The following is a 23,124-nucleotide window of genomic DNA, read 5'->3' as shown; positions in this document are numbered from 1 at the left end:
ATTTATTTTATGTTAAAATTTACATATGCTTTTAATAGTAGAACTTGGTTTGATGTAAAAGTAATGTTATCGAGATGTTTCCCATTCAAATAAGATATTTTTACTCTAATAAGAGTATTTCACAATAGAGCGAAGTTAATGACTTTTAAAAATGATTCGATAACATTCACAACTTCATCTGAATGGCCCCTACTACTCATTTATTTATAAGGAAATTTTCTGAATTTTCTCCACATCATAATTAATGACAAAAAATTCTTGTTAAACTTTAAAAAATAAAATAAAATATGCACAATTTTTATTTAGTTGAATGTTAAAAAGTTAATTCATTATTATATAACAAATTTAAAATGTGTTCACACCTGTATTTATGTAAGTTTAGTTTATTTATTCCTTAGTTTAGTTCCGCCTTAGCAAGTGGGGGCCATTACTAATGTTGTTTTATTTCATATTATGTTATAACTGCTGGTACACTCAATCAAGTAAATTGACAAAACAAAATGGGGGGCATTCCATTTTTAAGTGTGCACATAATAAAGATAGAACTTTGCTGCCACTGGAAATCATATAAAAACCCGATGGCTCCCCTTTTTAGTTGGCAAATTTATTAGTTTATTGTGTATCAAGCATTATATACAATTGCTCAATGAATCATTTCAAACGCACATCAACGCAGTAAATCAAATGAAAAAGAAAGAGCTTATAACATTTTTAGATTAGAGAAGATTTCAATGTTTATAAATGGAATTTTGTATAATGTATATTTTTATGTAGTCAGGGTAATTTTAAAGTGTTTTAAAAGGTTAGTTTTTTTAATGTGAAGCATGTGAACTGTAATATCAACAGTTTCTTAGGATAATTTTGTGAATGAGTATTTTGTGTCCAAATAACTAATCTATGTTGGCTTTATAGCATATAGTATAATGTTACATGTATTGAGAGAAAACTGTGTGTTTATTTGTTAATAAGGATAAACTTGTGGTATATTTACTATCAAATATCGTTTTCAGATGAAAAATTATGTTATAAATATTTTTTTCATTAAATAATTTGCTTTTCTGTAGTAAAGGCAAAGTTTTTGTGATTATAAAACAAATAATGCATTGCAAATAATAATATTCCTGCGAAATTAACCTTATATTGTAATTTGTTATTTTCATTTGAAATACTTTAATTTATACTCGAACTTCACTGCCAAATTATAAATAACATTCCCTTAAACCAAAGATATGAAATTACTACAGCTAGAAATTTTTTGAAATCTTAGAAGAAAACAATAATAAAAAACCTCTAAAATAATTTTATATAAAAAAAATTATAAAATGTTATAATTGTATTTTAGTGATGCGTCACTTTTCACAACAACGACAAAAGAGTTTTTTTCCTGGTAATTTTCATATCTTTTGATATAATCAGAAATATCAATTCACCAACTGATTGAATGACTATCATCAAACCCTATGGAGAAATATTGGATTAAACATTTATTTTATTAAAGGATTTCTCAGAGTTTCCTTTGTCTTTATATAAACCTGAAAAAACAATAAAAAATTATTTAAAAAACTTATCATAAACTTAATGTCAGTAAGTTGGAGCTCGTCATTATTATTATAAGTGGTAATTCTTTTTTTTTAAAGTTGGTGCTGATGCTATTAAGACTAATCCATACAGGTTTCATTTCTCTTGATTCTCGCACCGAATACTGCATTCTTCTAACACAGTTTGCAAGCTATATTGTAGAAGTATTTCTGACTACTGCGAGCCCGTAAAACCCGTGAACGCGTAAAAATGTCACTTCACCAACAAATTCACTATAGTGTCATTCTGGTTTAATTTTTACTATGGACAGTTTAATCCTTTATTTCTTTACAGAATCCCGTAAGAATTGTAATGATGGTCTTCTAATTTTTTTTATATTAATTTTGCTAATACATAATTATGCACAACTAACTGAAAAAGAAATATAAAATTATTTTTGAAATACATATTTTATTGCCAATACATTTTTTTTGTAAATAAAATTGTGAAATAAGTTCATGTTTTGATAATAAATTGTGAGTGACTGATAGATTGCTTACCAATGAAATTATTATTAGATTATGTTAATCCTTCCTACCAGATATTAAATAGTACATATGTATCTGTAAATAAACAACTTTTGGTTCTAAGGACTTCTCAGTCACGAGCTTATTATATTGTAGATTTATATTATCCCGTTTTGCTTGAAAAAACAAATAAACAATGTATCCTCCGTTATTTTATAAACCTTTATAGATGATATATTATTTTTTAATACATTAAGATGGATTTTTTTATAACCTGAATGATGGTCTTAATATATTTGAATATTTACTATTTTTTGACATATAAATTTGGGGAATCTGAAACAAAGTTGCTCCTGTCTTTTTTCATAACTAATGAAGCTATGAAAACTTATTGATGGGGCAGAGACATTCAGTGTCGATGGGACAAATAATAACATTTAAAAATAGCAATATTGCCATGAATGTTTTATTGATATGACAAATTGATTAATGTCATTGAAGTGATGGACATTTTTGATTTTTCATGATGGAAAACGATGAAAATTTCTATTCAAAACAATCTTCATTCCTGATAATGTCCATATTTTGTCTTTTGTAAAAAAGCAGCTGTCAAATTCTAATTTGTCTTGATTCAGTCAATAATAATTGCAATGCTTCAGTGAAATACGTCTATCACAAAACCATATTATCAACATTTATCAACGGTGTGAGGATCCCAATACAATTGAACCACAACCAAATATGTAATTTACTAACAAACTTGTACATACATATGGTGCAAATAAATAAATCCTTTTTTTAGATAATTAAAAGCTAGTATTCTTTTCAAAAAATGGGTCGTTAAATGAAAAAATATGCGTACCTATTTTATATAAAATATCTCCTTATATTTTATTATACAAGGGGGTTTTTACCATAGTTTTTTAAATGATAATGGGTTTAGTTTGTAAAAATAATTTGTTGCTAATTCTTAAAACAGCAAAGATTCAGATGAAAAAGTATGTGACAATGTGATATATTAACACACTAAGGACGGAAAAGGTATCGGTCGGTTGATGCTTACGGACAGGAAGGGTATTTTTACCTTCTGCCCCGGCCTCATTTCAAAGGCAGAAAAGAAGGAATTATACTATTATGTTTTTATATGAATATTATATAAAAATCTCTTTGTTAAGGTCTTAATTATATTTACATAATTTTCAAATCCCGTCGCCAGCGGTCTGCAGGCATAAAAAATACTCGTCTTTAGTATGTTAATAATGTTTTAAATATCAGTACATACAATGAAAAACTTTTTAAAATATAAAAGTCTCAAAAACACCACAATATAATCTCATTTCCCATGGCTTTCATCCTGTCAAATGAATCATTTAAAAAGCGGTGACAACTACCACATATAAATCCTATATTGACAATTAATATTCCTTGCAAAAATATGTAAAAACTGTTTGCTTGCTTTGATGATTAACTTCCAGTAATTATAAAAAAAAATTGATGGTTCTGACAGTAAAAAGGTCTTCCTTTTTAAATCAATGTTAATACACGCACACAAAAGGCATTAACTATGTATATTATAATATTTTGATACTATACTTTATGCTCCAGAATTGTTATTTTGTCTTTGAATTATTTCTTTTTTTTTTCTTCATCCTATTTCTACTTACATTTTTAACATTCTGATCTTTTGACCTATCGTTATATTGCTGTCATGAGGAGAAGGGTGGCATTTACACGCCAGATAATTCTGAGATAGTGAACAAAACGTAAATAATTGATATTTTAAGGTATGATATTCAATACTAAATCTAAAATGATACCAAAAACCTATTTTTGTAGATTACTTCTCCTGATGAAGGTAGGTATGTAGATGTATGGATGGTTAAAAAAAACAATATATATTGTCCTTTTTTTACTTCTTGGAATGACTATAGAGGTTTTACATATTTTTAAATTACCAATGCAGTGAAACAATTTTTTTTACAAAATATTAATAACCATAAAACTTTTGAGAAACATTTTTTTTTGTTACTAATCATTCAATTTGTTTAAATATTTGTACAATTGTAAACCTAACAGGAAATTTTGTAGTTTTTATTTATTAATTATAGGACAAAATATGTAATATTTTTTATCGATGTACATTGTATACAAAACACTTAATTTTCTGCTTCTGAGATTTATTTCCAAATATATTATCTATGATGAATAGTAACAATAATTGTTCTATATTTTTAATTGCAGCATTATTCACAACAGTCCAACTGTTATTTTTATTAATTAGTGTGGTATTTCGATTGTTAAGTTTTATATTAGCTGTACCTAAATATTTTTTAATGAGATTTATTACTTTGATGGCAGACTATTCCACTTTTTACTACTCTGTTAGTTTAAAGATATCGATGGTAATATGAAAATATATATAGAGTGTTTTTGTTATACTTAAAATGGGCGTTATTTTTCCACGTAAATATTCATATAAAATATTGCATCTTCTATAAAATTATTTTATGAAGTATGGTTTTGATTTATGTACAGTGAACCCTCTATCTATCGGTTTTAAAGGGACCTATTGAAATAAACTATGAATACGGGAAAACAATGAATGCAGGATAAAGAAGTCAATACACAAGGATATACGATCGAGTAAAGATACCGTCCTCCCAATTGCATAACCATTGGTAGGTTGAAATTTTAAGAATACAAGTTTTAGATGTAAATAAATGTATTAAAAAAAAATACAAAGTTGAACAGAACCCAAAGATCTTCAGACCAAGAGGTCTGAAGATCTTCAGAAGACTGCTGTATCCATCACATTAGCTTTTGATAGTCTGTATCCCACACGTTATTAATATTGTTGTCGATAATAACAAAATTGAGAAAATGTGAAAAAAAATGTAAAAAAAACAGACAAATTATATCAAATATGTAGCGTAATTCAAACGATGAATGCGGTAAAATGTTGGATAGAAACGATTGATGCGATCTATTTTTGTATGAAATGAATTTGGGGTAGAAGAAATAAACGACACATCGAGGAATGATAGATAGAGGTTTCACTGTATATGGAAATAATATTTAAGAAAAACCTTTATTCCTGAAAAAACAATTGGTCACTAAACATTTTTTTTTTTTTTTTTAAATCATTAAATACTGATAATTGTTGTAATAAATGATGACTTTTTTCATTAACTGTTTAAAATGCCACCTTAAATGTTATCCAAATACATACCTTACTTTTTAACTGGGAAATGTTATGATTTTCACACTGATAATAATCTGAAAGTATTCTGTGTTGTTTTTTAATCCGGTCAGTTTTTTATTTATTTTTTATTATTTGTATTTATTTTAAATTCACATGTACATTACAGCGATATGCCGATTATAATGTGCATAACAAAAAAATCCTTAATAGAAAATGACTCAAGAAAATTGACATCATTATAGTATCCCATAAAAGTTTAGAATAAAATAAAACTAACAAAATAAGACACACATTAAGAGAGAAAGAGTCATCCTTGTTTTTACAATTTGCTTACATATTTGTTTTTTTATTTTTCTATAAACCTCTAATCGCGCACAATTGTGCATAGGGCAAGTATCATGTATCATATCGTCATAGTTATCTTGATTGTTAAATATATGAAGGAAAGGTGTTTCTTGCGCTTCAAGTACCAGGGTGATATTAATTAAATATTGAGTGTAAAATCACAAAAATTTACTTTCACCCCCCTGGAAATCGAACCCAGGACCTCCATGGTATCCAAAAATCCTAGCCACTACACATCTAAAACCTGCGTGTTTTTTTCATGTGTGTACTTCTATTTTATTGGAAATGCAATATAAGTATATATAACCAAATTTCCTTCTTCCTATAATGTGTGCTTGTAACTGTAAAAGTTTTATTTTTCATTGTTAGCCTTAGTTTGAGTAATATAATATGCATTTGGCTTAAATTTAGTTATAATACATATACCAGCAATGAGCTAAGAAAATATGAATTTTCTGATACTGGTATAAGAAAATAATAAAAAATTATACTCAGTACGGTTTCCTATCCAATACTGCTAACATCCATTCACTACGTACCTGCCAAGCCTTCATTTACCATTTAAATAATTGGCCTAAATTGTTTTTATATATATAATTATTTTCCAGTAAAATAAACTTGTTTTTAACTACTTGTTTGTAAATCTATAAACCATAAACTAACAAAAATTTATGCCTAATTCGAGGGTTCAAATGATTTAAAAAAAAAATTGTTTTAATTAACATTCACATTGGCATAGTAAAGAAGCAAAATTTTGATGCAGATTCTTTATGTATTTGGTTTATTCTTATTTTGAATCCTTATCCACATCCAATGTTGCATAACGCACCGCATCAAATTAAAGAGGACTTATTTTGTTCATTATTCTCATATAGGTCCATACCATGTATTAGCCCTGTGTTTCAAGTACCAGTCCAGTGACATAAGAAAAAATGGAGCGAAAAGATCGCTTGTATTTAAAAAATGAAAATTCAAATGATGGCGCCGACATAAGACATTCTGATTGCATCTTTTGTTGGCCAACGATGACTGATGCGGCAATTAACGTATTAATAAAATGATAAAACACTTTTCCATTACATTTGCAGTATTGGATATCAACCGATGATCTGTAGATAGAAAAAAAATGTCTATAATAATATGTGTGCTATTACCATAAATAAATCCATAAATTGTGTTAGATCAACAATTTGGAAAGGGCTAAAGGTCCCATTTTTATTGTGATTTTCTCTCGTATTTAAAAAAAATGTAAATAATTACCATCTTTCGATTCTATATATGTATATATATGTATGTATTACATTCAAATTTAATTTTTATCAAAATATTCCAAATAACTTTCATCTTATGTTTTTGTTTTTTGAAAAATATAAATAATTGTTTTCTTATCACATACACAAATATTTCAGTTTCCTAAGCTAAAATGGGCCATTATTAAGAAATCTAGTTGTGGTAGAGTGGACTTGAGCCCAGAAACTGACACTAACCACGGGACCACAACTCAACTTAACGTTATTTTATACTGCACACTTTGTTTATTTTATAATCGATGTAGTTTTTTTACTATGTTTATAACTTTTTAAACTTTGATCGCAGTTTTTGTTACCCAAAATTTTATATATATTTATGTTGTCAAATAAATGTTGCAAATAAAACAAATGACTTTTTTCGTTATATTTATTACCTTTATATAAACCCTTATCCGCACCCGATGTTGCATAGGGCACTGCATCATATAAGCACAGTGTTATCTTGACCGTGAACACATGAAGGAAAGGTGATCAGCTCTCAGTTTTAGGTACCAGTCCAAGGTAATATCGAATAAATATTAAGAGTGAAAAAAATCACAATATTTATCCTCCTCCCAAGACGGTAGCCCAGCGTGCTGACCATTACACCACAGAGGCGAACAAACTCTTTATATACCCTTTATTTTTTTTAAATGTTTAATTCCTAATATTTATTTATAAGTTATAATAAAAATACGCTAATTTCATTAAAAAAATTGTCCCTTTTTTTACAAAAAAAAAAGAATTGTGGATAATTTTAGAAATTATTTTTAAATAGATACTATATTACCAATATAAAAGCATGCAATTTTGTTTAATCTTTTTCAATCGGTGAGAAATCCCTTTTTTTTTAAATATACATAGGATAGTGTATTAATTTACCAACACAATATGTATGTACATACTTCAGCACAGATTGTATCTGGAATTCACAATCCCAAGCCATATTCCTCGGAGTCGAACTACCTCAATCAGTTTGAAGTAACTCCCCGGAGAGTTGTGGAATGGGAATTGATTGGTGAAAATAAAAGACTCGTGTGTGTTTGCTCTTTATTGATCAGTTCCAGTATGTTTAAGTAGCTGGCATCCTTCCAGAAACATAAAGCTTACAAACATCCTCATCCAGTTACACAATCCAGAGACAGAATTTCCTTTAAGAACTAATTGACATTGTCAAGACGAGTTTATAACTTTATACAATTCTTAATTTCCCATCAAAACCAAATCAAACAGTCATCAAGAAACAATTCCCGGAAGTTTTATCTTGCGGAGCATCGGTTACATGTACATAATTATAATGAATGTCTCCATTACCCGCTAATGCACTTTACTTCGCAACCCAATCGCGATATTATTTCATAGTCATTTTCCATTTAGAAAGAAACTACAAGTATGGAATCTAATTAAATACCTCTGTAATAGTTTATTTTTCTTCGACACAACCGAAATATTAAATCGAAATAGGTCCCCCATCGGAAGGGACGCTTTTTCAAATAAGATATACTATACACTACGCTTATTTGGCTACCACAAGAGATTATAAAAACAATTTATCTGTAGAACTTTTGTTATATCAAAAAAGGTGTCACCGGGAGGAAACGGAAGGGAACATGTCGGCTCTGAATTTCAAGAGGAGACAAACTGTTACACAAAATACTGCAGATTCTTTCGCGGACTAGATCGGTGCTCCATTTCAGACAATCGGAGGAGAGTAATCAGTCATAATGCGTTTACGTAAGATGCGGTTTATCTTAAACAGTGTAATAAATATGCAAAGCCTTACGGAACTAGAAGTGGAATGAACATAAACGTTTGCAACAGGGTGGCCTGCGACATTCAACTAGAGAATTTCATCACGGATTACCTATATTTTCCTGAACTTTAAGGCTTAATCGATTAGGTGTATATTTACAGGATAAGGAGACTAAGTATATACATCCTTAAAGCCAGATAGGCGCGGGGAGATTAGAGTGAGATGAAGATATACTGTACCACTTCTAGGTGTAATAAGGGTTCTGTGCATTTCCTCGAGACGGAATCCAACCGAGGCCTACCCCGGTAGGGGACAGTAGAAGTCGGCTCGATTCCTCGTGAGCGGAAACGGTCGCGAGCGACGCGGCATTTACGCGCTCCACGGTCAAGGAAGAAACCAAATAAATGACAAAATACAGCGACCATAATACAATGGGCCAGGGTAGTAAAATAAAACAAGGTGCGAGATCAAAAAAAAAGAAGAAAAAAATGAAGAACCCCCCTCGTCATGAATGGACATAAAATGACTTGTTGCTGCAAGATTATTTATAATATAACTATTAGTACACATTTTGCGTAATTCGGATCAACTCATTTAAACAGATATGATCACTACTAAATGTACAGTGAAATGCCAAAAGGGACCAAATATAAACAACTTACATATAGAACACTCCTTCGAGGGACCGTATTAACTTTTTTTTTTAAATACAACAATATATATTGTATGTAAATTAAAATGAGCTATATATTTTGAACATAGCGGCGGAAATTGTGTCACTACAAACTAATATCACATACATATTTCACCCTCGGGACTTTGCGCTTTATTTCTACAAGTACCGTAGCGGTCGGCTCAATCGAGCGAGGCAAAATACCAAAGGACACTTATCTTTCATCACAACAATAAAATTAAATCATTTCAATTTTTTTTTTAGCAAAACATTTGAAAGTTTATATATAATTACTAGATTTAGATCCTTTCACAAAATGAAAAAAAAAAGTATTCTGAAGCCCTTTCAAATAACAAAATATCAACCTGAGACAATCAATTTTTTCTATTTGGCGTGATCTCTGCACAACAAAATTATTTGCAATAAAATCATTGGACAAAGTCTTTACTTTGTGATAGTCGTGTAGTGAAAATCTGCAACAATAATAGATAGACATTTCACACTGTGAAAATGTTTCACGGTTTAATTTCAATTTTGAAGATGTGATGATTTACAAATGTGATTTATATCAGCATTTAGTAATCAGATAGTTTTCCATTGATGTGAATGCCAAATTGCACACGAGCTCCGAGGGTGAATAAAACAATTTCTCCATCGCTTAATCTACAAAAAATACCATCTCTGGGAGCTTAAGACTTTATCCCTTAAAAATCAGGCAGAACGAGTCATTTATGGTCGAATAATAACAAATCAATCGCTTTAAGGTATAATTTTGTAAGCCGACATATAAATCTTTAAAACTGCATTTATCTCCCTTATAAATGAGTTAGAGCAAAATACATTTGCTAGTTTGTAAATACCTATAGATAATTTTATATAAACTTAAGACCGATGTTTGCGAAAAGAAAAAAAAAACATTAGGCAAATTTGTTTCGATAATGTTATGTAAATATATTTTAGCACAACTCGAGTAAATAAATGCATCAGGGGAAAAGGACTTAGTTACATCTAACGCATCTTGTAAATACCCCGATATAGTTCATAGCCCAAAGATATCGTAATAAAGATTGGTACGTACATATCAAATTTAACCATAGACAACATCCTTTCGACCAATCAGAGATAATATTCCGCCAAACAAACTTAACCAACTTAAATATAATAAAAGAGAGAAAAAAAAACACGCACACACAAACACACAAATTCGTAATTTACACTCGATGTGTCTAGAAAATGGCTTCAATTTGGTAAATGTATTTTGCTGAAACTCGAAATAATTTTACTTAAGATACACAAATGCAGTCAAAAAGAATAATACTCAACACAGTACCGAGTGTGAGATGTCCGTCTCACACTCATTAGTGTCCACTAATAAGGCAGTCGCCAACGCAAACTGAAACCAACTAACAATGCAGAGAACATGCTAAGAATAAGGAGACTGCTTAGCACGGGTGGCGCGACAGCGCCCCAGACACCTGAAGCTCCCAAATTCCAGTCTGGAGCGTACAGTTATTTTTACTAGTGACGTAATTTTCCAGTTGTTGGACCCCAAATGTCAGATTTTCGGTCAGTTGAAGAAGTGCATATATATATGACAATATTGTCAAATGGCATGTTTACTTGCAGTGGTAATCCCTTCTGTACTTGATTAAATGGGTAATAAACCTTGTACTTCATTAACTGTCATATTTTCTGGAAATTTAATATATCTATCCCTTCCTCTTTCCCAAAAATGCTTCCCAAGATATATTCGGGTCATGTTCAAAAAAGAAAAAATGCAGCAGCAGTCCGAGAAATCGACAAGGCATTAGGTGAGGGTGCATGTATTGAATGCAAAGCGCAACAATGGTTTAATAAATTAAATGAGAGGCATATTGATTCGCTATAGCCCCATTTGCGTAAAATTAGTATTTTACGAAAATGGGGCTATAGTGAATCAAAATGCTTCTCATGAGGTAGTCTTCAAGGGCACTTACATAAGGTGGATATTGATAGAATGGTGATAATGATTATGGGATGGTGATAGCACGGCCTGGATGTTGGGCAGGATGCCTCCCTGGGCGATGGTCATGCCAGAGAGCAGCTTGTTGAGCTCCTCATTGATAGATGTGTTAAAAAAATGAATTAACAAATATTATTTGTGCACTTTTCCCAGATATTTCCCTATATTTAGAACTTTTTGACTATTGACATTTGCATGTTGACTCTAATTGTATTATATCTATATATGCAAAAAGTTAGACTTTAGATCCAAACATCGGACGAAAATTATTTAAAACTACAGCTCTCGTCGGCTGTTACCGAGCGGCTAACCGAGAGACCACTTTAAAAATTTTAGAGGTTTATTTAACTCGTACAAAATCTAACATTTGAGATGCAACAACCTGATAATTCACGTTCTAGAGTATTTTCACAAAACATTACAATTGGATTTTTAAGAGTCTGATTGTTTTGGTATGATAAGATTTGTAACAAAAGTTTTTATTTTACAATTCATTGTTTTTCAAAAACCCACACAGGTAGTGAACTGAGGCATATTATAAAAGTAGCAATTTTTTTCTGAAAAGCGTGATTCATCCATCAGACCATTTTTCAGTTAAAAAATGAACTTAAAAGTTTCTAAAAAATGATTAAAAAAATTACGATTTCCACTTATTGAAAATCGGTTAAGAATAATTTCGAATTTGAGTAGCAATCCAGCAGCTACAGACAAATTAAAAATTACACCAATAAAATTTCATATTTTTAATAAACCAATATATATTTTTAGAGAGATTTTTGTTTGCGACGGCGACGGAATTATTTGGGATAAACAGTGGAATAATTTTGTTTTTGGAATAGATTTAGACGACCTTAATAACGACCTAAACAAATTATTAAACATAACCGATTCACACTCCGGACAGGTCAAAATAGCTCCTCGGCACATACACAGTAAACACTTTAAATATTATCCGCATGAAAATTTCTAAATTCACACACCACAAGTGTTGGGACATTGTCCAGCGTTCCTACAGTACACTCGAAGGGCAATCGCAGCTGCTGGTAAAAGGGGATACATATCTTGAAAAATTCACTATTGAAATGGGTACGAAAATGCCATGTCTCAGAAATGCCCGAGCGAGTTTTAGTTGACTACTCCTCGAACAATTCCAGTCAGTGAACTCGCATACCTATCTCAAAAGTGATTATTTCTACATTTAAAGCTATTGCTATTGATTAAAAAAGGTCTCATTTTCTAGCACTCGCGAGGATATATCTAAAAGCTAACACGGGACAATATGTAACTTCACACTCATATTGATTGAGGTTCGCTATCACAAACGAGTGCTACAAAATGTGACATTTGTATGGATATTAAAATACTGATAGTTTTACCGGGTGGTGTTATAGTACGTGTCGTTCGCACTTCTTTCTGAAGTTTTGGATCTCATTTCGACTTACAGTTTACAATAGTTGAGATGGATCAAAAAGAGGCGCAAATAACATAGGATATTGTGGGCTTAGAATGTGATAGTACCATTTACACCGTGACCTACTTGCGTGTGCAGGTGGACAAAAGAGGAACCGACTCGTTTAATACATTTTTTTACGTTGCGCATGCGGCTTTTCCATTTACCACCTACAAATAAGGCAGATGAAGACGCAATATGTTTTCCCATCATACAATTGCCTTTTGTTGGCTGACTATGCTTTCATTTCCATGACCTAGAATGTTAATGTACTGTGGGGAGGGGGGGGGGTCTAGTTGCGCACAATTGCCTCGTTGTGCTGGATGCGCTCCAGCTCCTCGAGGGAGAGCACGTTGGGCGCGAGGTTGACGGAGGGCAGCTTGCCGGCCGTGGCCTGCGCCAGCAGCTCGGGGCTGAACCACTGCGCCAGCTGGTTGGAGGTGGGACTCAGCGCGGGCCCCATGCTGTGACCACCATCTGGACAACAATCATACGGTGAGACATCAGACATACGCTATTCTCGTAGAAAGTATTTTTCCTACTTAACATAAATCGGATAGGAAAGGTATTTCTACCTGTTCGGTCGATTAATGCTTAAGGACAAGGGTATTTTTACTTTCTGCGCTGGCCTCATTTCAAAGTCAGAATATGATAATCCCAAAAATAAATTACACCCGGTCACAACAATTTGATTTAAAAGTGCAATTAACCGCTTGACCCTTTAAGTGATAGAAGTCTGGGAACTATTTTTAAATACAAAAAAATTTTATGGTTCAAGTTGTAAAATTTTTTTTGGCAGTAAATCAGCAGATAAGAACTGCTGACATCCCAAAGGTGGCAGCACAAGCATCATATATAATTTAAATTTTCTGGGGAAATTGTTTCCCAAAGATACATATATGGTGGGATAGGCATGGTGGGAAACTGTTATCCCAGTACCACTTGAAGGGTTAAACGATCAACAAATGTCAACAGAGATAAAGAACTTTGTGAGAAGGAATAACAAAAATCTCGGGTAATTTACAGGGCTTATGACCCATCATCCGTAACATTCATCATTCATTCGATACAGCATGTAACCCGCTCCTAGGGGTTACATCCTGTACAGTGGAACCTCTCGTAACGAGTAATTCGCATAACAAGTAAAAAAAAATGTGAAAAAGTTGCTCTCTTAACGAGAGAGTTATTGAGTCTCACATGAGTTACAGAGAAAGGGTAAGTCCCTTTTCACAACATTCACTTAGGAGCCGGGACTTCCGCGCCAGTCAAAACAAAAAATGTTTCACTCGACAAGTAAGATTCCGGAACGAATTATGCTCGTTATGAGAGGTTCTACTGTACATATTTGTGTACAAAAATATGTCCAGGTCTGAGGCAACTCTACGCAATTGCCTTAACCTGTTAACCGGGCGGTCCGCTGTCCAATTGCGCAACTTGTAACGGGCCCGAATACTGATTCACGTCGAGACATGTATGGATGGCTAATACCTTTGTTGTTCGATAAATATACGTCCATATATATATATTATATAATAAACATATATTTCAAGGACGTATTCATATGTCCTTCCCGTACCCGATATTGTTTGCGTTGGACGTATTTATGCGTCCCGCCCGGTTGACAGGTTAAGATAGGAAGGATATAAACGATTACTGACCATTGTGGTTTCTATGGTGGGAGAATAGCTGATGGAAACTGGCGCCTGCGCCTCCGCCCATGGGACCGCCATTATTATTGACCTGGGAAACAAACAACACATGGTCATATTAATATGAAGCCTCCGCACATATTAAGCATGTAAATTAATGGTAAAGATAGTCAATAAAAACATTTAAAATATTTATTTAAAACATAACATATGATAATAACTAATATATTATTTGGTTAATTTATAAAGCGCAATTTTTATAAAATATCATCTCAAAGGCTCTTAACATTTTTTTTATTTACTATATATTAAACTGTGTACTACATACACCGTAAAATCTAATATATACATTCGCAGATGTACGTGATACATAATAGAAAATTGCTTGAAGGAAGAAGGCATCACGGTGCTCAAAGTTTGATTACGTAAGCAAGTCTGCAGTTTCTTGAGTACAATGTTTTGATTAGGTTCATATATTTTTATCTACTACAAACACAAAAAATATATATTTAAAAAAAAGCAATTGGCGGGAATCGAACCCGAGACGCCAGTTTCGAAGTCGAGTGTCTACCCAACTACGCCACGGCGCCTGTTAGATCTAGGTTGAGTAGTAAAAGGTAAAAATACACAACACTAAAGTAATATGGAGTTAAGCTAAGCAAAGATAAGTTAGCGTGGATGCGATCAAAGTACGCGCAAGGCCGGTAAGGTGAGGTGAGGTTAGATAAGGAGAGGTGAGGCTACCTGCTGCATCTGGAGAGGGGGCCTCTGCATGAGCAGGTTGGGCCCAAACTGGTGGTGCTGCTGAGATTGGACCAACTTGTTGCGGGCCATCTGCTGCAGCTGTATATTCTGCATGTACTGTTGCTGTTTCAAATTAATTTAAATGAAAAATCAAGCCACGGAGGGGATTCAATTCTCAAATATATACCGTAGAACGGGGCTACTTGAACTTTGATGTGTTACTTGAGCCCAGTACAAAAAAAAATTTAAATCTGTATTTGGTCTACAATAATGAACGAAGTGTTACCCGTCAGGGAAACAATGAATCATGTTGATACGTTCATTATTGACCAAATAATAATAATAATAATAAAACCCTTATCCGCACCCCAATGGTGCATAGGGCAGTGTCATATTAACGCAGTGTTATCTTGATCGTTTACACATCAAGGAAAGGTGATCAGCCCTCCGCTTCAGGTACCAGTCCATGGTAATATTGAATAAATATTACAGTGAAAAAATCGCTTATATTTATTTTACCCCCCTTGGGAATCGAACCCGGGACCTCCAGAACGGTAGCCGAGCGTGCTGACCATTACACTACGGAGGCGGACAATTGACCAAATACAGATCTAAATATTTTTTTGCACTGGGCTCAATTAACACATCAAAGTTCAAGTAGCTCCGTTCTATGGTACAATGTTCTGCAACTAAAAACAACTTATCAACCCCCGCTAGGTTGTCGTCTCAATAGCGTCACTTAGACAAGTAAAAACTATAGACACATCACAGACAAGCACAGCAAGCGAGGCACACAAACAATTCTATCTTTTAAAATATCTTATGATTACAGAAAGAAACAAAAGATGGAAAAATAATGCATTTCATCATATTCATCTGCGAATAACACATTCTTGCGAGACTCCGACTCAGGAACGAGTAGGCCATTACTTTAATCTGAGATTATTTATACGTTATTTCATACTGTTGTAATAATTTCTTCTATTAAAAAATAGTTTATCAATTATATTGACCTAAATTATATTGTATAACCACACACAGGCCATGCCTTTGTGGGATCTTTTTTTGTATTCATATTTTATTTTATTCATATTTTTTTGTATTTGAATTTGTGTCGTGTAATGCAAAAGAATTTCAAATAAAGAAATAAAATAAAATAAAAAATTCACATGTTTAGGATTTTAAATCAGTGTGTTATTCACAGATTGAACAAGTAAAAGTTTGACTCCCATCTATGGGCAAAGTGAAAGATTAATGTATCGGATTAAATAAAAGATAATCGTCATAATTTAGTCAAAAATACAAAAGTCACAAAGTAATTACATTAAAAACAGAATGATTTCTCAATGAAGGTTAGATTGCTAAGCTCAATCGTTCGAGTAGCTGACTCGACATCCCAAGGTCCGAGTCCCAGAGTTACTTTTTTCCCAGTTAACTATTGATTACCTGGGAATGGTGGTTGACAAACTGCTGAGGGGGGAAGTCAGCAGGAGGGGGTTGGTAGCCTCCGGGTACACCCATACCGCTGCCATTACCCTGCTATAAAGTCAATTATTATTAAAATACTATCTAAAAATCATACAACTAAATCATTCCTAAGGGATGAAATGCAATGAAACAAGAAGATAAAGTGGAAGAGGCTATTATTGTTCTATTTATAGATTTGGTGTTTAATTTGTAGAACGCCATTTTATATTATTTGAGAAATAAAAATACTTTGTTCTTTGATCCACTCACATTTTTATTAACAACCAACTAGTTTCGGCAACAACCTGTTGCCCTCTTCAAGGTTTATTTTATGACTGAATAAAACCCTGAAGAGGGCAACAGGTTGTTGCCGAAACTAGTTGGTTGTTAGTAAAAATGTGAGTGGATCAAAAAACAAAGTATTTTTATTTCTCAAAATAATATATCAATATGATCCACAAAGTAAATGCTTTCAATATTCACTCTCAACTCAACTCCATTTCAATTTATATATTACATATTAAAATCAAACACTGATTTCTAAAGTCTATTATATTGTATTTAATTATTGAAAACACATAAAAATAACATTTGTGACAATTGTTTCGCCATGTGATGGCATTTTCAAACTACAGTGAAGATTAAATGGACCGAGGGTCCTTACATAGCCGTTGTTTTCTCCCATAATTATTACTGCACATGTTATAACTATTAGCTACATAAGGACCTTCAGTCAATTTAATCTTCACAGTAGTTTAAAACAAATTTTATTTATGTGCTTTTAATAATAAAATACAATGTGGTAGACTCTAAAAATCAGTATTTAATTTTATATATTTTATAATTATACACATATTTGATATATATTTATTATTATTTTCACTGCGGTTTCCTTTTTTTGATGCAAAACTTGAGTTGGGTATCAACTGTAGTCTCTTCTCATCAGCCAGTTAGTAATTGCGAGTGCGGGTGTACCTTGACAATCGGCCTGCCATGCTTGGGGGCTACGGGCTGCGGCAGGATGTGCGTGGGCGGGGCCCCCCACCCGGAAGCCTTGGAACCGCTGGGCCCCATCGGCTCCGGCTCCTTTTCTGCCATCATCTTGCGCAGAACCTGCCAATGCGATGCATTATTAGTTACACTTATATTACTGTATCGACCTGGCCTGAAATCTGCTTCCGAGGTGTAATGGTTAGCGCGGTTAGCTACCGTGCTGGAGGTTTTGATTCCCAGGGAGGGGGAGAAAATAAATATCTGTGATTTTATACCCTTAATATTTATTTAATATTACCCTTGACCGGTCCTTGAAGCGCAGGAGTGATGACCTTGCTTTTGTGTAAGTAACAATCAAGATAACACTGTGTCAATATGATGCAGTGCCCTATACACCATTGGGTGCAGATATGGGTTAGAAGAAGAAGAAGAAAGTTAATGGACAGTTTTGCTTGTGATGTTTGAGTATTACTTTTGCTCAGAATGTTTTTTTTTTTTAATTACCTAACGTCCAAGTGACTAGTGAAATCTAGCTACGGCTTATGCAACACCGCTTATCATATCCCTACTCAGGCTTCAACTTTATAAGTTTCATAGCCTATGCCTACTCGTGAGTGGATTTACTCTTTATGTTTAAAGTTACTATAATTTCATGTAATTCATGAGTGAAAATTCTAGGCAAAAACACTCGTTATTTTGCTCAGACTCAACGGGCTGGTCAATGCTTCTGGTTACATAAATTCCATTGTCAGCAGTTTTGAGCAATGAAGTCTCGGACGATGCGGCCATATCTGGTAAGGGGTAGAAGGAGTAGGAGAAATAATTTCTACCCGATTGATTTGATATTTAGTCTTTAAGAAGTGAAATAAAATTACCGCGGTGGGCGTGAAGGAGGTGACGGAGAGCTGGTGCTTGGTGGGACTGGCGGCGGCGAGCTGCTGCTCCTGGCGCCGCCGGTAGTTCTCCCGCTGCTCCTCCAGCTTCTTCTTGATGAGCGCCCCCTGCATGATGCTCTGCGTGTGCTGCTGCAGCTCCCGCGGGGACGGGATCCGCGACGGAATGGCTGGACACAACCATTCATTTTCATCTCATATAAAAAAATCTCAAAAACTCTACGTAAGGAGAGCTATCTGCAAAAGTTTTGCACATTCTTGCATCTGTTGGTATATCCCGGCAGCCACATTTTCCTAATCTTGAGACATTCATTTAAATGAAAATTGTCATCATTTTTGAATGAGCATTGTGATCTAAGGATAATGTTATGTACAACTTTAAGTGACGTTTAAGCAATATAATTTATAATAAAATTTTGCTTTAACGGTTTAAGAACCGGTCTTATGTAGTTCACTTTGTGTAACACCACTTTAAAAGTGAATGATGAAGATAGGGAGTGTTATTAGGTAATCCATACTACAAAGTTAACAATGCTTTTAATATACAAAATAAAGTATATGCAATTATTTATTTTATTTTTTAACCCTATCTGGTAAAAAATATATACCTACTCATTCCATTTAAATCATGGTTAAAAGTTACGAGTCAATTTCTACATCTAGATCCCAATTATGTCATTATTCCATACGATTATTATGTGTTCTGAATTGATTTCTGGAGTCCATCATGAGAGAAGCGTTCATTTTCTTTTCCGTTATCGCGGTTTCTACTGTCTATTCCTGGGTCAGTGTCCTACTCTATGGTCGCTTTGTCCGTTTCCGCTGATTTGGTATCCGGTCATCCATGGATTTGGGTTGTTCATAAAGCGTCATTTTCCCATCGTGTAACGACGTTCGTTGATTTTGTCCGATCAATTCGAAAAAATCGTATTCATTCCTGGGCAGTATATCGTAGATAGTGTTATAAACTTTGAAAACATATTTAGTTCTTTTAATTTACGTCATTAAAACGTCAAGTTCTTGTGTATAACGGATAATTATCGTGTTTATTTTGATTGCGAGACGCCGCCGCCATTTTGAGTGCGCGGTAATTGTTTACAAACACCGTGAGAAGTGTGTGAATCTTATTATTATTAAGTGTCTCGTCTTCTATAAAAACAAAACTAAAGAAGTGCTCGTATTATAAACTTTCGCTTCAATCCAAACGGCATTGTCGCGCATTTACCGAAAAAACTTTTCATTTCGAATATTTTATAAACAAAACGACGCCATCTTGAAACACGTGTTTGTTGTTTACAAACATCGTGCGAGTCAAGATTTTCAAGGGCGACGGATAGTTAATTAAATTTTTATAGAACTTTATGCTTTGTGCCTAATTTCATATAAATTTTCACATCTGTCCGAAAACACCGATCTTTATAGAAAATGAGTGATACAGAAAATGTTTCGCCATTATCGCCGGTAGCTGGGCCTTCTCAGCGCAGTGAATCTCGAAAAAGATCCCGCGATCCATCCGTTTTATCGTCAGATTCAGAGTCTCCTGAACCGCGTCAGCAAAAGCGCCTTAAAGTGTTAATGGACCCACGGATAGACTATCTAGTTCAGCAGATAGGACTTTTGACTGACGCCGTGTTCCAAAGTCAAACCGGGGCTAAGGTCGCGGCGCCAGGCGACACTTCTCCCGTAGACTCGGGATCGCAAGAAGACGACGACGGTTTTCTACAGCAGCCTCCTGGACTAGAGGAACACGAGGATCCTCAGGATATCCAAGAAGAGCTGCAGCTGGATTTCCAGGAACCCAGCACAGTAGTCAAGGAACCTATCCATCCAACAGCAAATCCCATCAGGATTCGAGCCTTAGAAAAGCTGCAACACTTTGGTAGTGAAAACTGGGCAGGCGTGCGATATGCTGATGTCCAGAAGAAATTTCTGGCAGAGCCATCGTTTGTTGAATTGAAAGTCAACGACGAGCTCAGACGCTGCGATGTCAGCTCCCCTGCCCAGGCTTCGCTGGAAAGGTCTTTCGCCGCTCTATCTCATGCCCTCCTCATACAAAAAGAGGAGTTTCAATCAGGGCTCCAAGAACTGGTCAATTGGGCCGCTGATAAGAACACAATTCTTAATAAAAGAAACGTATTCGATAAAGTAAAAGTTTTGTTTGCTCCTGACTCCGCATACCAGAAGGTTTCCGAAGATATTCTTCAGATGGTATGTGGCAGGCGCACAGAGGCGGTACAATTCCGCAGAAAATCCATCCTCGGGGAAGTCAGAGACGAGCATGTCAGAGAGGGACTTTGCAAAATCCCTCCTTGCTCAGAATATCTCTTTGAAAAGGGGAATCTGACGGCCTTCCTCTCTAGGGTAGGTACCTCTGACAAGCTTACGATAAAACCTGCAACAACCCATCCTTTATCAAGACCCCAGGTTCCTACCAGAAAAAAGCCAGATAACCAGTTTTTTCGTGAACAGCGAAGGCCTCTCGCTAACAAAAATAACGGTCCTCCCAGAGGAGAAGCTGGCCCCAGCAAATTTTCCACCAAGAAAAAAGGGGGAGGCAAGTCTACTTCTGGTAGTTCAAAAGGAAAGTTTAGAGGAAGGCACACTCGAAATTGACGCCAGAAGGAATCCATTTCGCGGGGGATGCTTAAAGTTATTCCAGGCAGCATGGGCGACACTGGGAGCACCAGCATTTATGCTAAAAATGATAAGGGGGACACGAATACCATTTGTGTCAAAACCTCCTTTGATAATGCCACACAAGAATACTTTAAATCACTTCAGCACACCCCCTTCTGCCGAGATGGACTCCCAAATAAAGGAACTCACCGAGAGCGGTGTTCTGGAAGCCGCGGATCTCACTCCCAGCTTCTTATCAAAAATGTTCCTAACACCAAAATCGGACGGCTCCTCACGGGTAATCTTCAACTTGAAGTCCCTAAACCTGTTTTTAAACCCTGCTCCATTCAAACTCATAAGCCACTGCAAGGTTCCGGAATTTTTGCAACCAAACGATTGGTTGACAAAGATAGACCTCTCACAAGCATACTACCATCTCCCGATCGCATCAAAGCATCGGAGATTCTTGCGCTTGGTCTACCGAGGAAACTTGCTTCAGATGACAAGTCTGCCCTTTGGCCTTTCATCTGCTCCCAGAATGTTCGCGACCCTTACAAATTGGGTAGCCGAGTTACTGCGTCAGAAAGGTATACGGACAATCGTGTATCTCGACGACTTCCTCCTTGCGAGCCAATCCAAGGAAGATCTAGGCCGACAAACGCGGCTAGCAGTAAACACTCTACAATATCTGGGATGGAATGTAAATTTCCAAAAGTCAGTGCTCTCCCCAACACAAAAGTGCGAATACCTGGGGGTCGTATGGGACATGCGCAACAATCGCAAGTCCCTGTCAGAACGGAAGTGTGCGGCATTCCACCAATCACTTCGAGCGATACTGTCTTCTCGCCGATGGTCACGAAAGCAAGCGGAAAGTCTCCTGGGAAGGTTAAACTTTGCCAACTTCGTGGTGAGAAGAGGACGGCTGCACTGCCGACAATTGCAGATAGCGAGCAAACCGCTGAAGCAACTTCCACCCAGAAGATTAGTTCCAATGACCGAGGAGTGCTTGCAGGAGGTGGAATGGTGGTTAGAGAACTTGAACTCGTCAAGCACCATTCACAAGGAAATGTTCAGTCATTTCCTGACAACAGATGCCTCAGACCTGGCTTGGGGAGCAACTTTAGACGATTTAACCTTATCAGGTCAGTGGACCGTCCAACAGAAAAAGTGGCATTCAAACCGAAAAGAGTTGTTCGCAGTGCTTGCAACCCTTCAACACTCAGCTCACAACCTCTCCGGTTCAGAAGTCTTAGTGCAATCGGACAACAAATCAGTGGTTGCGTATATCTCCAAGGAAGGGGGCACCAGATCCTTAACACTTTTAAATCTGACCCAAGACCTCCTGATCCTTGCAGACAAGTGGGATATCTCGTTGACAGCTCAGTTTCTTCCCGGAAAATACAACGGAGACGCGGATCACCTATCTCGGGGAAAAACACCTCCGGAGTGGCACCTTTTACCGGCAGCAACCCAACCGATTTTCAATCTCTTCGGGCAACCCGATATAGACCTATTTGCTTCCGTAACGGCACACGTGACTTCGACATACGTGTCAAGAGATTGCACGGACTCGTGCGCAATCTTTCAAAACGCTTTCAGTCAATGTTGGGACTTCAATCTGGCCTGGATATTTCCTCCGCCAAATTTAATACCAAGAATCCTAGCACACCTGAACAAGGCGACCGGAACATACCTTCTCGCAGTCCCAAGGTGGCCGAGGGCGTTCTGGCGACCAGACCTAATACGCCGATCATTAGCGCCACCACTCAAAATAGCAAACCTGGAATCGGTACTAATCGACACATCCACCGGCAAACCTCCGCCCAAAATCCAAGAACTGGAAATAGAAGTTTGGAAAATTGGGGGTGGGACGGCGTTTTGAGTAGATGGAATCCTGAGGAAAAGAATTTGCTTCTATCAGGGTGGCGAGCTTCGACGCTAAATACCTACAAGCCAGCTTGGGATAGATGGTGCCGCTGGGCATCAAATAACAATTTCCATCC

The 23,124-nt window shown here is 35.3% G+C and overlaps 1 protein-coding gene across 5 annotated transcripts in view; it reads right to left on the bottom strand.

The window, feature by feature from the left end:
- Positions 1 to 7,919: 7,919 nt before the first annotated feature.
- The window catches only part of LOC148309639 (uncharacterized), a 43,128-nt gene continuing 27,923 nt past the window's right edge, over positions 7,920 to 23,124 (bottom strand). For all 5 annotated transcript variants that reach the window (XM_088259736.1, XM_088259735.1, XM_088259733.1 and 2 more), the window contains 6 exons: positions 18,488 to 18,675; positions 17,595 to 17,732; positions 16,599 to 16,691; positions 15,153 to 15,275; positions 14,418 to 14,499; positions 7,920 to 13,236 (listed from right to left, as the gene is read on the bottom strand). In XM_088259736.1, coding sequence (XP_088115862.1) covers positions 13,052 to 13,236; positions 14,418 to 14,499; positions 15,153 to 15,275; positions 16,599 to 16,691; positions 17,595 to 17,732; positions 18,488 to 18,675 — 809 coding nt within the window. In that variant the 3' untranslated portion in view covers positions 7,920 to 13,051. The remainder of the gene's footprint in view (positions 13,237 to 14,417; positions 14,500 to 15,152; positions 15,276 to 16,598; positions 16,692 to 17,594; positions 17,733 to 18,487; positions 18,676 to 23,124) is intronic.

This window comes from Brachycentrus maculatus, unplaced genomic scaffold, assembly GCF_059751285.1.
Source record: "Brachycentrus maculatus isolate JH-2025_06_01 unplaced genomic scaffold, ASM5975128v1 h1tg000119l, whole genome shotgun sequence".
Classification (NCBI taxonomy): Eukaryota; Metazoa; Arthropoda; class Insecta; order Trichoptera; family Brachycentridae; genus Brachycentrus; species Brachycentrus maculatus.
Note: the sequence above shows the minus strand (reverse complement) of the source record. Positions and strands in the feature narration are given on the sequence as shown.